The sequence below is a fragment of the Dendropsophus ebraccatus genome, chromosome 4 (assembly GCF_027789765.1).
Source record: "Dendropsophus ebraccatus isolate aDenEbr1 chromosome 4, aDenEbr1.pat, whole genome shotgun sequence".
Lineage (NCBI taxonomy): Eukaryota > Metazoa > Chordata > Amphibia > Anura > Hylidae > Dendropsophus > Dendropsophus ebraccatus.
In genome coordinates, this window is record NC_091457.1 from 144,289,660 (window position 1) to 144,304,110 (window position 14,451).

General features: G+C 46.8%; 1 protein-coding gene across 2 annotated transcripts in view; it reads left to right on the top strand.

The window, feature by feature from the left end:
• Window positions 1-14,451, top strand: part of LOC138788918 (40-kDa huntingtin-associated protein-like) — a 30,314-nt gene continuing 15,863 nt past the window's right edge. The window contains exons 1-7 of one of the 2 annotated variants that reach the window (XM_069967313.1): window positions 1-143; window positions 4,367-4,413; window positions 7,597-7,669; window positions 9,325-9,484; window positions 10,418-10,486; window positions 11,403-11,523; window positions 13,353-13,445. In XM_069967313.1, the coding sequence (XP_069823414.1) occupies window positions 97-143; window positions 4,367-4,413; window positions 7,597-7,669; window positions 9,325-9,484; window positions 10,418-10,486; window positions 11,403-11,523; window positions 13,353-13,445 (610 nt within the window). In that variant the 5' untranslated portion in view covers window positions 1-96. Of the gene's footprint in view, window positions 144-2,543; window positions 2,667-4,366; window positions 4,414-7,596; window positions 7,670-9,324; window positions 9,485-10,417; window positions 10,487-11,402; window positions 11,524-13,352; window positions 13,446-14,451 lie in introns of those variants that run through there. The other variant, XM_069967312.1, reaches the window with a different exon arrangement.

Here is a 14,451-nt window from a genome sequence, read left to right on the forward strand (position 1 = left end):
CATGTTTGATAAATCTCCCCCATGATCTTCGTCTCCTAAATAGACCCGACTATCATGTAATGGCAGGCCAGGCCCCTTGCTGATGTCGCTATTGGAATGGCGGGAAGAGTCAGTTTCAGTCACACATACATATTGGGGGATTGGTGAGTGCACCACTATGCATGCAGAGCATTTTATTTTTTCAACTATTGCCCTTTAAGGTGATACTGTCCTCCCCTCTATTCACTTTATTTCATTGGTAGACAGTGTCATCTAGGCGGGGAGATGGGGGCCGATCTGCCATGAAGCCCCGCCCAGGTGACACTATCTACCAATGAAGGATTTTTAGAGCAGAAAGAAGTGTTATACAGGTAGATATCACATGTGCAGCATCTAAGCTTGCGGATGGAGAACCACACATAGAGTAAGAAGGTGACAGTATCACTTTAAGGAGCTGGAAATCACTGACAATAGGGAATGTATTGCTCTTATCTCCTGTAATCCTGAGTAATAGGGACAGTGGTGAGTCCTAGTATAGTTTATAGGTATGCATTCAGGAAAGATACAGTATACCCTTACGTGACCAGTCACTGTGTAGCCAGGCCTATTCCCACAGCGGGATGGTACGTATAACACTCCTACATTTACAATCTGGGTGCGGGGGACTTATCAATACATTTCCACAACCGCATTGTACAGTGACGACAGTAACACACCATTACACAGAGAGCAAAGTCCTTCTGTATAAAATTGGTATGACATACCGGTGACTTAAAGAGGTTATCCAGTGCTACAAAACATGGCCACTTTTTCCCCTCTCTTGTCTCCAGATTGGGTGGGGTTTCAAACTCAGTTCCATTGAAGTAAATGAAGCTTATTTGCAAACCGCACCTGACCTGGAGACAAGAGAGGGGGAGAAGTGGCCATGTTTTTGTAGCGCTGGATAACCTCTTTTAACCCCTTAACGACCACGGGCGTATATTTACACCCTGCGGCCTCAGGGAGTTCAGAGCGGGGCCGCAAATAGCGGGCATGGTCCGATCGCCGTGCCCACTAATTAAGGATTCAGATGCAGCTGTCAAAGTTGACAGCTGCATCTGAATCCTTTATGCAGCCTCATCCCTGGTGTCATCCCGTTGTCGCGGAGGAGCGATCCACACATCCCTCACCGGCCAGGGTCAGCAGCAGCCGGAAGCTATCCAGTGCCTATCTCATTGATCTATGCTGCATATTTATGCAGCATAGATCTGTATGAGAGATCAGTGTACTTATACTAGAAGTCCCCCAGGGGGAATAACCCTAACCCCAGAGGGAATAACCCTAACCCCAGGGGGGAATAAACCCTAACCCCAGAGGGAACAACCCTAACCCCAGGGGGGAATAACCCTAACCCCAGGGGGGCTTCTAGTATACGTGTTAAATAAATAAAGTATTGTTATTAATAAAAAGCCCCCTCCCCTAATAAAAGTTTGAATCACCCCCCCTTTTCCCATGTTATAAATATAAATAAATAAACATATTTGTTATTGCCGCGTGTGTAATCGCCTGAACTATTAATTAATGACATTCCTGATCTCGCACGGTAAACGGCGTAAGCGCAAAAAAATCCCAAAGTGGAAAATTGCGCATTTTTGGTCGCATCAAATCCAGAAACATTGTAATAAAAAGCGATCAAAAAGTCGTATATGCGCAATCAAGGTACCGATAGAAAGTAAACATCATGGCGCAAAAACTGACACCTCACACAGCCCCATAGACCAAAGGATAATAGCGCTATAAGCCTGGGAATGGAGCGATTTTAAGGAACGTATATTTGTTAACAATGGTTTGAATTTTTTACAAGACATCACATAATATAAAAGTTATACATGTTACATATCGTTGTAATCGTAACAACTTGGAAAACATATATAACAAGTCAGTTTTACCCCAGGGCGAATGGCGTAAAAAAAAAACAAATAAACAATGCGTTTTTTTTTTTCAATTTCACCATTCATTCATCACATTTATTTTTTTTCTGGTTTCGCAGTGTACGTTATGAAAAAATTCAGCCTGTCATTGCAAAGTACAACTAGTGGTGCAAAAAATAAGGGCTCATGTGGGTCTCTAGGTGTAAAAATGCAAGTGCTATGGCCTTATACACAAGGAGGAAAAAACCGAAAGTGCAAAAATCAAAATTGGCCCTGTCTTTAAGGGGTTAAGGGGCTTTCTGGAAACAAAAATCATGGATACACTGAAAGAAGGGGTAACTTGTCCTTTGAATTAACACTAACCCATCATATGTCCAGAGCTCACTCTCCAGCTCCAGTGGACAATGAATGGAGCATGCATGCACAAGTTCTCTTCTCAAGGGAGATCAGAATCCCTGAACTCCCCCTGAGGCCCCAGCAGTTTCTTGAAAGAAGATTCAGAAAGCAGAAGGAAGAATTTCTCTGCCTAAAATAGCCAAAAAATAGCCTAAAAACAGCCTATTCCACCATTGACCGCTAGGTGTCAGCACAGGCGCACATTATACAGCGTATAGCCGGCACCCGGAAGCAAAACGTCTGTTTACATATCGGCCAACCACAACATGGCGGCGTCCTAGCGTCCAGATACCGGAAGTCAGGCAGCTGTCACCGGGGAACCATGGCGGCTGACGGGGATTTTCTGCTGCGTTACCGAGCCGTGTCCAATAAGCTGAAGAAGTGAGAGTTGTTATATATATCTGTATACCTCTGATCCGTGCTGCGCCTCCCTGGCCTGTCACGTGTCATCAGCCTGCTCGCGCTGCGGATGTTGTTGTTGGTGGTGTGCACTGTGCTCTGCGTTATCTGTTGCGTTATTAACGTTTTCTTCTCCTGTGCTTTAGTAGCTGACCTTGCTTGCATGGCCTCGTGTTCTGTGTCTATGTGCTGTAGTATAGGAGAGGTAGCCGGGTTTTTATAATAAAATATTGTGCAGTGAGGATGTTCAGCTGTCTGCCATATTGGTATAATTGTCCCCTTTAAGGCCGGATACAGGCACAGGCTGCACCTAGTGTTACAGCCCAGCGCCATTCATGTCTGTGGAGCTGAGCCGCAATACCGCACACAACCTGAGCATAAGGGTGGCGCTGTTTCCAGAAAAAACTGCCTGTATTTTTCTAATTCTAGATAATGTGAATGCCCCCTTACATTCACTTCTATGAGAGTGGGCCTGCAGTAACCCAGCACGGCCACTACACAGTGGGTGGCGCTGTCTGCTTCCTGTGCTGCAGCCCTGACAGACGGGGGGGTAGGGGGTTAGGAGTTTTTCAGTGTTCTTGGAGAACGGAATCGTACATATACTGTAATAAGTGGATGGGGCTGCAGTGGGTTGGCCTTAAAGGGGTATTCTGCTCCAAAATAACTTTTCAGATGTTGCAGCCCATGGGGATAACCTAGCAAACAACCCCTTCTTACCTCTCTGTCCTCCTACGTCATCTTCAGACTTCCGGCTGAACCTTCCTGCCTCCGCTTACAAGACAGACTCATCTGGGGGTAACAGCCTGCTCAGCCAATCACTGACTGAGATGGGACAGCGCAGCGGCCTCTGATTGGCTGAGCAGGCAGCGGAATACCTCTTTTTAAGGTCCTGTTCACACTACTAGCAAGAGCAGAGTAAACAGACCGCACCTTCACCTATAATGTGCTTCTGTTGACGTAAATAGTGATGCCTGCTGCCTTATTCTATCTATCAGATCGGATGGAACAGGCGGCAGAGGGGCTGAGGTTAGTGTGAATAGAGTCTAATACAGATTGGCCTATATTGGATATATACACTACTTACAAAAAGTTAGGGACAGTTGGTTTACTGGTAAAATTTATGGAAAACATGGCTGCAGCCTATGACTGGGCATTAAATTAAAGGGGTTGTCCAGTGAAAAAAAAATTTCTTTTAAATCAACTGGTGTCAGAAAGATATAGATTTGTAATTTACTTCTGTTGTTTTCTTTCCAGTCTGACACAGTGCTCTCTGCTGCCACCTCTGTCCGAGACCAGAACTGTCCAGAGCAGTAACAAGTCCCCATAGAAAACCTCTCCTGCTCTGGACAGTTCCTGACATGGACAGAGGTGGCAGCAGAGAGCACTGTGTCAGAGTGGAAAGAATGCACCACTTCCTGCAGCTGATAAGTATGGGAAGACTGGAGATTTTTAAATAGAAGTAAATTACAAATCTACATGTATAACTTTCTGACACCAGATGATTTAAAAGAAAAGGATTTTGGCTGGACAACCCCTTTTAACAAGTCCGCTCAACACTACCAGAGACCAGTCCTGTCCTCATCACTGTGTATAGGACATTACAGGGCCGTCTGTCACAGTTCCATATATGTCCGTTGTTCGCGGTCTAGAGTGATTTATGGTTTGTACGTTTTATCTTGTAGGCGATTCCTGCGTAAACCCAATGTTGCAGAAGCCAGCGAGCAGTTTGGTGAGAACTTTCTGGACTTTTCTGTGCTCAGAAATGTGTCCGCATTACTTTTATTACTTTAAGAGACGAGTAAATTCTCACAAGAAATCAATCGCTCAGCATTTGACTTCCACAGCCTGGAGAAAACGGATGCAGGCCTAGTGGCCATGTTTTCCTGGCAGTCCTCAGGCTGCTTCCGTCTTCTCCAGGCAGCAGGATACAAATGCCAAGTGGTCGGTTTTGTGCGAATCTTTCACTAATGTTTGTAAAGGCAGACTGTGTTAGGGTGGTATTACACGGGCCGATGGGGGCCAGATAATAAATGTAAACGAGCACCGATCTGCTAGATCGTCGCTCGTTTACTGGGCCTATTACAAGACCCGATTATCATTTAACAAGGGCTGCAGGGACATTGTTACAGAAGTCCTTGCAGCCATTGCCCAGGCTGCAGGGCTCCTCTGCGGTCTTCTTCTCCCCAGGTCCTGCACGCTGCAGCTTCAGAGCGGCCTATCTCAGTTGACAGGCCGCTCAGCCAATTACTGGCCGCGGTGGTCCTGGACAGTGATTGGCTGAGCGGTCTGCCAGCTAAGACAGGCCGCTCTGTAGCTGGAGCGTGTGGGACCCGTGGAGAAGCAGAGCGCAGGAGGAGCCCTGCAGCCTGGGTAAATCGTCAGTCGCCGGCCACGCACCGCTATTACGTGTAGCGGTGCATGGTCGGCGCCCAACAATTATAGGTTCAGTCGTTGATTCGGCCGATTATCGCTCCGTGGAATAGGCCCCTTAGATGGGGCCGGGTGTTATACAGTAATACCTTTGTTCTTGAACTTAAGACCCTATTACACGGGACGATTATCGCAAAAATCGTTATATCGTTCGAATTAAAATGGTATTCGTTCTGTGCAATTGCAGGCAATGATCGAAAAATCGTTCGTATATCGTTGATCGTTGATTTAGATCTGAGCCTTAAATTATCGTTAATCGTTCGATAATCGTTTACTGTAATTCCACATTCGTTCGCTCATGTTCCACTTTTGTTCACTGTTTGTTTAGTGTAATTGCACATTGCCCATTGTTTTGCTGGGATCAGAAGGAATAAACGATCATAGTAACGATCGTAGTAACAATCGCAATAACAATCATAGTAACGATCGCAATAACGATTATAGTAACGATCGTGACTAACTACCATCGTTCTGTGTAATATGGTGAACTATTTCAGGTTAACGATAAATAATCTTGTTTGCGATTGTTTATCGTTAGTCGTTAATCGTTAAAACTCGCTCTGTGTAATAGGACTCTTGATCAGTTCTGGGAGGCTGGTCCAGAACCGATCTGTGTGTTCCCATAGGGAACAATGTAAATGTCTTTAATCGTTTTTTACACTCCATGGATCAGGTGCAGAGTGTCCGGCCCACAGAGCGTAAGGACTATCAGTAATGAGCACTACATTACTTACTGTAAAGGAGTGGGGAGTCCCATAATTATGAGGGGAATCCTCGCTCTACACGGGTGTTCCCCGCAGTAGAAGCAGAAGGAGAGGCGGGTGGCTGTTTGATCTCTGCCTCCGCTGCAGGGGACACCAGTTTAGAGCGGGGACTCCTCTCATTATGACGGGAATCCCCGCTCCTGTAACCTTGGTGTTCCCGAACACCTCAATAACTGTCAGCTAAACAATAGTTTATCTGATAGTTATCCCTGATTTTGTTTGGATACCGAAGTGTTCCAATACCATTGTGTTCAGGAACCGAGGTGTTAATGTATATGTGCCCCAATGGCAATGAAGAAGTTGGAGGCAATCCTTTTACCCATGTAGGGGGAGATTTATCAAACATGGTGTAAAGTGAAACTGGCCCAGTTGCCCCTAGCAACCAATCAGACTCCACCTTTCATTCCTCACAGACTCTTTGGAAAATGAAAGGTGGAATCTGATTGGTTGCTAGGGGCAACTGAGCCAGTTTCACTTTACACCATGTTTGATAAATCTCCCCCATAGTGTACATTATACTGGTATATTCCTGTATTTACATGGTTACATAGTTAATACGGTTGAGAAAAGACACATGTCCATCAAGTTAAACCAAGGATGGGATGGGTGCAGGGAAGGGGGGTATACAAGGAGGGGATGGGTGCAGGGAAGGGGGGTATACAAGGAGGGGATGGGTGCAGGGAAGGGGGATATACAAGGAGGGGATGGGTGCAGGGAAGGGGGATATACAAGGAGGGGATGGGTGCAGGGAAGGGGTATATACAAGGAGGGGATGGGTGCAGGGAAGGGGGATATACAAGGAGGGGATGGGTGCAGGGAAGGGGGATATACAAGGAGGGGATGGGTGCAGGGAAGGGGGATACACAAGGAGGGGATGGGTGCAGGGAAGGGGGATATACAAGGAGGGGATGGGTGCAGGGAGGGGGGATATACAAGGAGGGGATGGGTGCAGGGAGGGGGGATATACAAGGAGGGGATGGATGCAGGGAAGGGGGATATACAAGGAGGGGATGGGTGCAGGGAAGGGGGATATACAAGGAGGGGATGGGTGCAGGGAAGGGGGATATACAAGGAGGGAATGGGTGCAGGGAAGGGGGATATACAAGGAGGGGATGGGTGCAGGGAGGGGGGATATACAAGGAGGGGATGGATGCAGGGAAGGGGGATATACAAGGAGGGGATGGGTGCAGGGAAGGGGTATATAGAAGGATGGGATGGGTGCAGGGAAGGGGGATATACAAGGAGGGGATTGGTGCAGGAAAGGGGGATATACAAGGAGGGGATGGGTGCAGGGAAGGGGGATATACAAGGAGGGAATGGGTGCTGGGAAGGGGGATATACAAGGAGGGGATGGGTGCTGGGAAGGGGGATATACAAGGAGGGGATGGGTGCTGGGAAGGGGGATATACAAGGAGGGGATGGGTGCAGGCAAGGGGGATATACAAGGAGGGGGATGGGTGCAGGGAAGGGGGATATACAAGGACGGAATGGGTGCAGGGAAGGGGGATATACAAGGAGGGAATGGGTGCAGGGAAGGGGGATATACAAGGAGGGGATGGGTGCAGGGAAGGGGGATATACAAGGACGGGATGGGTGCTGGGAAGGGGTATATAGAAGGATGGGATGGGTGCAGGGAAGGGGTATATAGAAGGATGGGATGGGTGCTGGGAAGTGGCAGATTAACATTTTGTTACATTATGTTTTTCCATTTCTCTTAGGTCAATTGGCAAAAGAGCTGAAGCAGCAGGACTGCCTCCAGTATGCCGGCTTCTGTAACCTGGCCATGGCGCGGTAACTAAACCATTTACCAGCTTAGATAAAATCCTCTCTGTGCTAATGCTGATCATTGGTCTAGGATCAACAGCTCCAAATGTGCTTAAGGGTGCGTTCACATGTACAGGATCCGCAGCAGATCTGATGCCGCAGATTTAAAGCGTCTCTGTACCCACAATCTGTCCCCCCCCCCCCCCCCCCCCCCCCCAAAAAAAAAAACCTTTTGTACCTTCAGATAGCTGCTTTTAATCCAAGATCTGTCCTGGGGTCCGTTCGACAGGTGGTGCAGTTATTGTCCTAAAAAAACAACTTTTAAACTTGCAGCCCTGTGTCAAACGGCCGTGGCTTGGAGAATCTGTGCCCTAACTTTACATCACCCCTCTGTCCCTCCTCCCCACCTTCCTCATCATTAGGAATGCCACTGGAACATTTTCTCCTGTCTGAACATTGCACAGGTGCCTTAACGATCCAGCCCATGTGCCGTGTTCACACAGAGGATGAATAGTAGAAAATCTGCCTGGAGCATTCCTAATGATGAGGAGGGCGAAGAGAGTGTGCCAGCCTAATGCATACACAATCTAGGCCACGGCCATTGGGCACGGGGCTGCAAGTTTTAAAGTTGTTTTTTAGGACAATAACTGCATCACCTGCCGAACGGACCCCAGGACAGATCTTGGATTAAAAGCAGCTATCTGATTGTACAAGCGGTTCGGGGGGGCACACATTGTGGGAGTCACTTTAAAGTTGCAGATTCAAAGCAAATCAAATCTAGGCCATCAAATCTGCTGCAGATCCTGTACATGTGAAAGCACCCTTAGGGTGCCTCCACACACACCAGATCCGCAGTGGATTTCACGCTACGAATTCACAGCGAAATCCGCAGAGGATCCAGTGCCAGTTCATCCCTATGAGAAGACATACTTGCAGTGGGATTGACATTCTGCTGCGAGTATGTAAGTTAACCCCCCCGCTGGCCGGAACGTACATCACCTCCTCCCTGCTCCAGCTTGCTTCGGGGGTTCCCGGCTGGACGTCTCGCTCAGCCAATCAGTGGCTGCGGCGGGGGTGGCACATTGATTGGCTGAGCGGAACGAGCAGACGCCGGGAACCCCCGAAGCAAGCCGGAGCAGGGAGCAGGTTATGTATGCTCTGGCCGCCGGAGGGAAAAGAGAAAGAGCGGCATATCAGGAGAAGGAGACAAGTTTGCTAAATGATTGTATAAGCAGAAATATATCACTTGATGAGCCCTACATATGTAACTATATTAGTTGAGATAGGAATACGTCTTTAAAAGTCCCCATATCATCTTGTTGCCGTCCTGTCCATAGGATAGGCGATACTAAGCTAATCACCAGGAGTCCGAATGCCAGAACCCAGCTGATCGAGATAGCAGGGACACAGTCACCCTGTAATGTATAGAGTCCCCTGCCGCACACTCCATTCATTCTCTATGCTTCCGAGCTTGGAAGTGTTTAGCGTCCGCATAGAGAATCCAGGGAGCCCAGACCGTGGTGACCGTGTAGGTGCACTGACCACTCCATTCATTGCAGAGCAGCTGGGATAAGTGGGGGTCCTGGAGATCAGACCCCCAACGATCAGCCCAGATGAGAAAACTTTGCCCCCATTTTATTAGGGAGATTACATAGTAATTTCACTTGTGTCTTGTTTTGCAGGTGTGAACAGACGCTGTTCAATGCTCCGGGAGAAGCCATGGCTCTGACCGAGGCCGCCCGACTCTTTCTGCAGGAAGAGAAGGAAACGCAGAGGCTAAAATGTCCTGGATTCGAGGAACACTTGCAGGCGGCTATCAACTGCTATAGCTTCGCTATTAAGGTGACTGTAGTGTCACATGGGGCACAGAGTACTGAACCTGAGGGTCTGTTGGATGGGGAACCTACAGCTGTTCCAGCCTACAGTTTCCCATCATGCCCGGACAGCCAAAGCCTTCCAGTCCCAGGGCATGATGGGAACTGTAATTTTGTGGCTGCAATACTCTGAAATATAGCATAGCCCCACTGTGTAAGGCAATGGTACATATGGCATATTGTGAAATATAGGAGCAGGTCTCTTACATCAGACCTACTCATATGGATTATACACTCTTCAGTGGGATTCTTCTCTATACAGAGTTTTCATACCTGGAAAAGTTCTTTTTATTAAGTATTTACTCAGCTTATCGGTACAGCGGTCTCTGCGTTATAGGGAACTTATGGGGCCTGAACCTTTCTTAAACCTGAATTGATATTTACTGAACCTTTTCTACATATAAAGTCTTCAGTCATCCACATCTATTCAGGTACTCTCTAAGGAGACAGGAGAGTCATTGAGTACCTGGTGAGAGTGTTTGTGCTCATTGTGTAATCTTACTGCAGAATGTGAATAGTGGCATTCAGCTGTTCATCTGGAGGACTGAGTTACTATATGTGATTTACTATCTATCTATCTATCTATCTATCTATCTATCTATCTATCTATCTATCTATCTCCTATCTATCTATCTATCTATCAATCATACTGGTTGGCACCACAAATTTTTGGACTAAGGATTGCTGCACTACACATCTTCTTTGTATCTATCTATCTATCTATCTATCTATCTATCTATCTATCTATCTATCTATCTATCTATCTATCTATCCCTAATGTCCTGTAATAGCATCATACTAGAGATATACACCCTAATTTACCTTGTAGTCGGGGCAGTCATGTTTCTTTGTGCTTTGGTAAATGTATAAAATTCTTATCGGTTTCTCCTCTATTTTGTAGGTTTACATTGAACTGAATCAACCGGTCATGGCGGCCAGTTTATGTCTGGAACTGGGGAACGCTCTTAAGGTATTTTATAATAGAGTATTTTTTTTTCTTTTGTCAATGGAACTCAGATATCATCCACAGGAAAGGGGATAACAAAGTGATCAGTGGGGGTTTAACCATTTGGATCTCCACCAATAACCGAACTCACAGCATTAGAAGTCCCATAGAGAATGATATGAGGCCTACTATATTAAGGGCCCTATTACACGGGACGATTATCGTGCAAAAAATCGTTATATTGTTCGAATTTAAACGATAATCGTTCTGTGTAATTGCAGGTAACAATCGAAAACCCGTTCATATGTTGTTGATCGTTGATTTAGATCTGAACCTAAAATTATCGTTAATCGTTCGCTAATCGTTCAGTGTAATTGCACATTGTTCATTGTTTTGCTGGGATCAGAAGGAATAAACGATCGTAGTAACAATCGTAACTAACAACCATCGTTCTGTGTAATATGGTGAACCATTTCCGGTTAACGATAAACAATCGCATTTTCGATCATTTATTGTTAGTCGTTAATTGTTAAAAATCGCTCCGTGTAATAGGACCCTAAGTCTGGGGAAGTATGGCTGTGTAGTGATGTAAACACAGATTACTGTATTGTATTATTACACAGATTGGGGGAGATTTATCAAACATGGTGTAAAGTGAAACTGGCTCAGTTGCCCCTAGCAACCAATCAGATTCCACCTTTCATTTTCCAAAGAGTCTGTGAGGAATGAAAGGTGGAATCTGATTGGTTGCTAGGGGCAACTGAGCCAGTTTCACTTTACACCATGTTTGATAAATCCCCCCCATTGTGTACATTCTTATTTTTATACATCAGGTGAAATTAGTCACACTGTTGCGTGAGGACATGACTGGTTTCTTGGACTAATGCACCAGTTTTGGTTAATTTGTGTTATTTGTAAAATAAATTCTTCTATGATGCAGGACATGAACAAGCTTGGTGAGGCCCTAGTGTACTTCCAGCGGGCGGCAGAGTTACAGACACAGGTGCCGATTGAATGCCTCCTGTCTCTAGGATACGTGGCCACTTGTAAGATCATGACACGTGAGTAACCACTATATATGATGTTACGTGGATGAAATCAGCGACGACATTTTATTATTTACGGATCTGTAAATTATCTTAAAGCGGCACTATCAGCAGGTTCTGCCGGAAGAACCTGCTGATATGCCACAGAAGCCCTTTACTGTAGGAGTTGATTGATCTTAGAACCGCTCCTCTGCGCCGCTGCATTGTTCTTAAATTCATAATTGCCCCATGCAAATTGGGGGATTAAGAGCATTTGGGGCGTCTCCTGGGTTCGGGAGCACCACTCCGTCCCACCCTGTCCTCCCCCTGTGCCTCCTCCCGTCCCGCCTAGCCGCTTCGGCCACTTTGCATATTCATATATGCATAGTAGTGGGTAACTGCTTGCGTGAATCGGGTGTCCTTACAAGCATTCTATCCCCAGCCCAGTGTGCCTGTCATCTGCTACCTCACCTCCAAGGATCTGTGCTGCCGCAGAGGTGTCTGATAAGGCCTGTAATCCCGACTGAACACGGAAGCGTCTCCGGTGGCCATGGTGATCACAGGAGGCGTGCGGGGACGCGTCCGTGTTCGGTCAAGATTACAGGCCTTATCAGACACCTCTGTGGCAGCACAGATCCTTGGAGGTGAGGTGGCAGATGACAGGCACACTGGGCTGGGGATAGAATGCTTGTAAGGACACCCGATTCACACAAGCAGTTACCCACTACTATGTATATATGAATATGCATAGTGGGCGGGACGGGAGGAGGCTGGCTGGGCAAGCTGGACAGGAGGGGAGGGGGCGCAGGGGGTGGACTGGGCTGGAAGGAGTGGTGCTCCCGGACCCAGGAGACGCCCCAAATGCTCTTAATCCCCAAATATGCATAGGGGCAATTAGTGAATTTAAAGAGGACCTGTCACCCTCCGTGCCAGGGTGACAGGCTCCCGACCCCCCGTTACAGCCCCCTATACTCACCTGATCCCGCCGGGTCCCGCTTCCTGATCCGGTGGGGTCACGGAGATACGAGCGCCCGAAGCCCGGCGCGGCGCTCACGGGAGAGTCCGACGCTCACAGAGAATGAATGGGGAGTCCGATGCTCCGTCATTCTCTATGGGCATCGGACTCTCCTGTGAGCGCCGCGCCGGGCTTCGGGCGCTCGTATCTCCGTGACCCGACCGGATCAGGAAGCGGGACCCGGCGGGATCAGGTTAGTATAGGGGGCTGTAACGGGGGGTCGGGAGCCTGTCACCCCGGCACGGGGGGGTGACAGGTCTCCTTTAAGAACAATGCAGTGGTGCAGAGGAGCGGTTCTAAGATCAATCAACTCCTACGGTAAAGGGCTTCTGTGGCATATCAGCAAGTTCTCTCGGCGGAACCTGCTGATAGTGCCGCTTTAAATCTTTGATCCCTGGGATTTGGTTAACAGGGTACTCCGGTGAAAGTTTTTTTTCTTTCAAATCAACTGGTCTTCCAGTACTTATCAGCTGCTGTATGTCCTGGATAACCCCCAATAAAGGAGTTGTGCAAATAATGTTGTGAAGTAGGCCAACAATAGCCCAAAGTAACCTACGGTAATAGAGTTTCATTATTCATGGTTAATCGTGCTACCTTAAAAATCATTGTCAATAGGGCCTGATTTACCATGACTCTTTCTACTCAATCCCCAACAACAGTGATGCTTCTCATCCAGCTGTAACAAGGAGCATCATGATAGGACTGCACAGCAGGTCTATGGAAATTATTTGTTGCATCCCTGATAGTTGACATGTAAAGCATTCTGGCCAGTAATAGTGTATGTCTATACAGTCATCTCTTTACATAGAGTAGACTGCCAGTACTGACTTTTCCCCTATGTTTTGGGCAGGAGATTATGATAGCGCTCTTGCGGTGTTCACAGAGATGCAGCTTCTGGCTCAGGAGAAGGGTCTTCACACACCGGGGAACAACGTGCCTGTAGGTAAGAAGAATATCCCAGGAGACATGCTTGATGCTTAGAGAAGAAGCCAACATGGAGCCGATAAGTTATGTCCGCTTCACATTACAATTATCTGCATTTAGTGTGTATAGTATGTTGGGAAAATTTTATAAAACTTAATGGAGACAAAGCTGAGGTCAAAATGTGAATATAGAGGGCAATAAAACCTTCTTCAGATGTATTAGTGTTAGGAAGAAGAAGAAAAGCTGCCATATTACTCAGATAAGTAATGGGGACAATACATTTATTGACAGAGTTAAGGCGGTCGCTGACCATAAGAATAGCTGCTTCTGCTCATTGTTTTTATCACGAGGCGTTCACAATCACAATATGGCCGGACATAGCATTGCCTCCAGTTGTAAGGCTTCAGCTCCAGAGGCCGATGTTTCAGAGGAACTGAAGTTGGATAAGACGATGGGTCCAGATGGTGTCCACTCCAGGGTTGTTAAAGGGGTTGTCCAGCGAAAATCTTTTTCTTTCAAATCAACTGGTTTCAGAAAGTTATATAGATTTGTAATTTACTTCTATTAAAAAATCTCAAGTCTTCCCATACTTATCAGCTACTAAATGTAATGCAGGAAATGTTGTTTTATTTTCAGTCTGACACAGTGCTCTCTGCTGACATCTCTGGCCGAGACAGGAACTTTGTCTCGGTTTTATATGAATCCTCATAGAAAACCTCTCCTGCTCCGGGCAGTTCCTGTCTCGGCCAAAGATGGCAGCAGAGAGCATTGTGTCAGACTGAAAATAAAACATTTCCTGCCTGACATTTAGTAGCTAATAAGTATGGGAAGACTTGAGATTTTTTTAATAAAAGTAAATTACAAATCTAACCTCCGCTCCTTATAAGCCTTGGATCCAAATAGAAAGAGTCTTCTGCGACGACGACCTACCTGGTCTTCTCTATTCACACATTTGGTCGCCCAAGAGCAAAAACTTCCCCCTCTCCCCACCTATGTTAGCCTGTATCAAATGTTGGTGTCAAGCC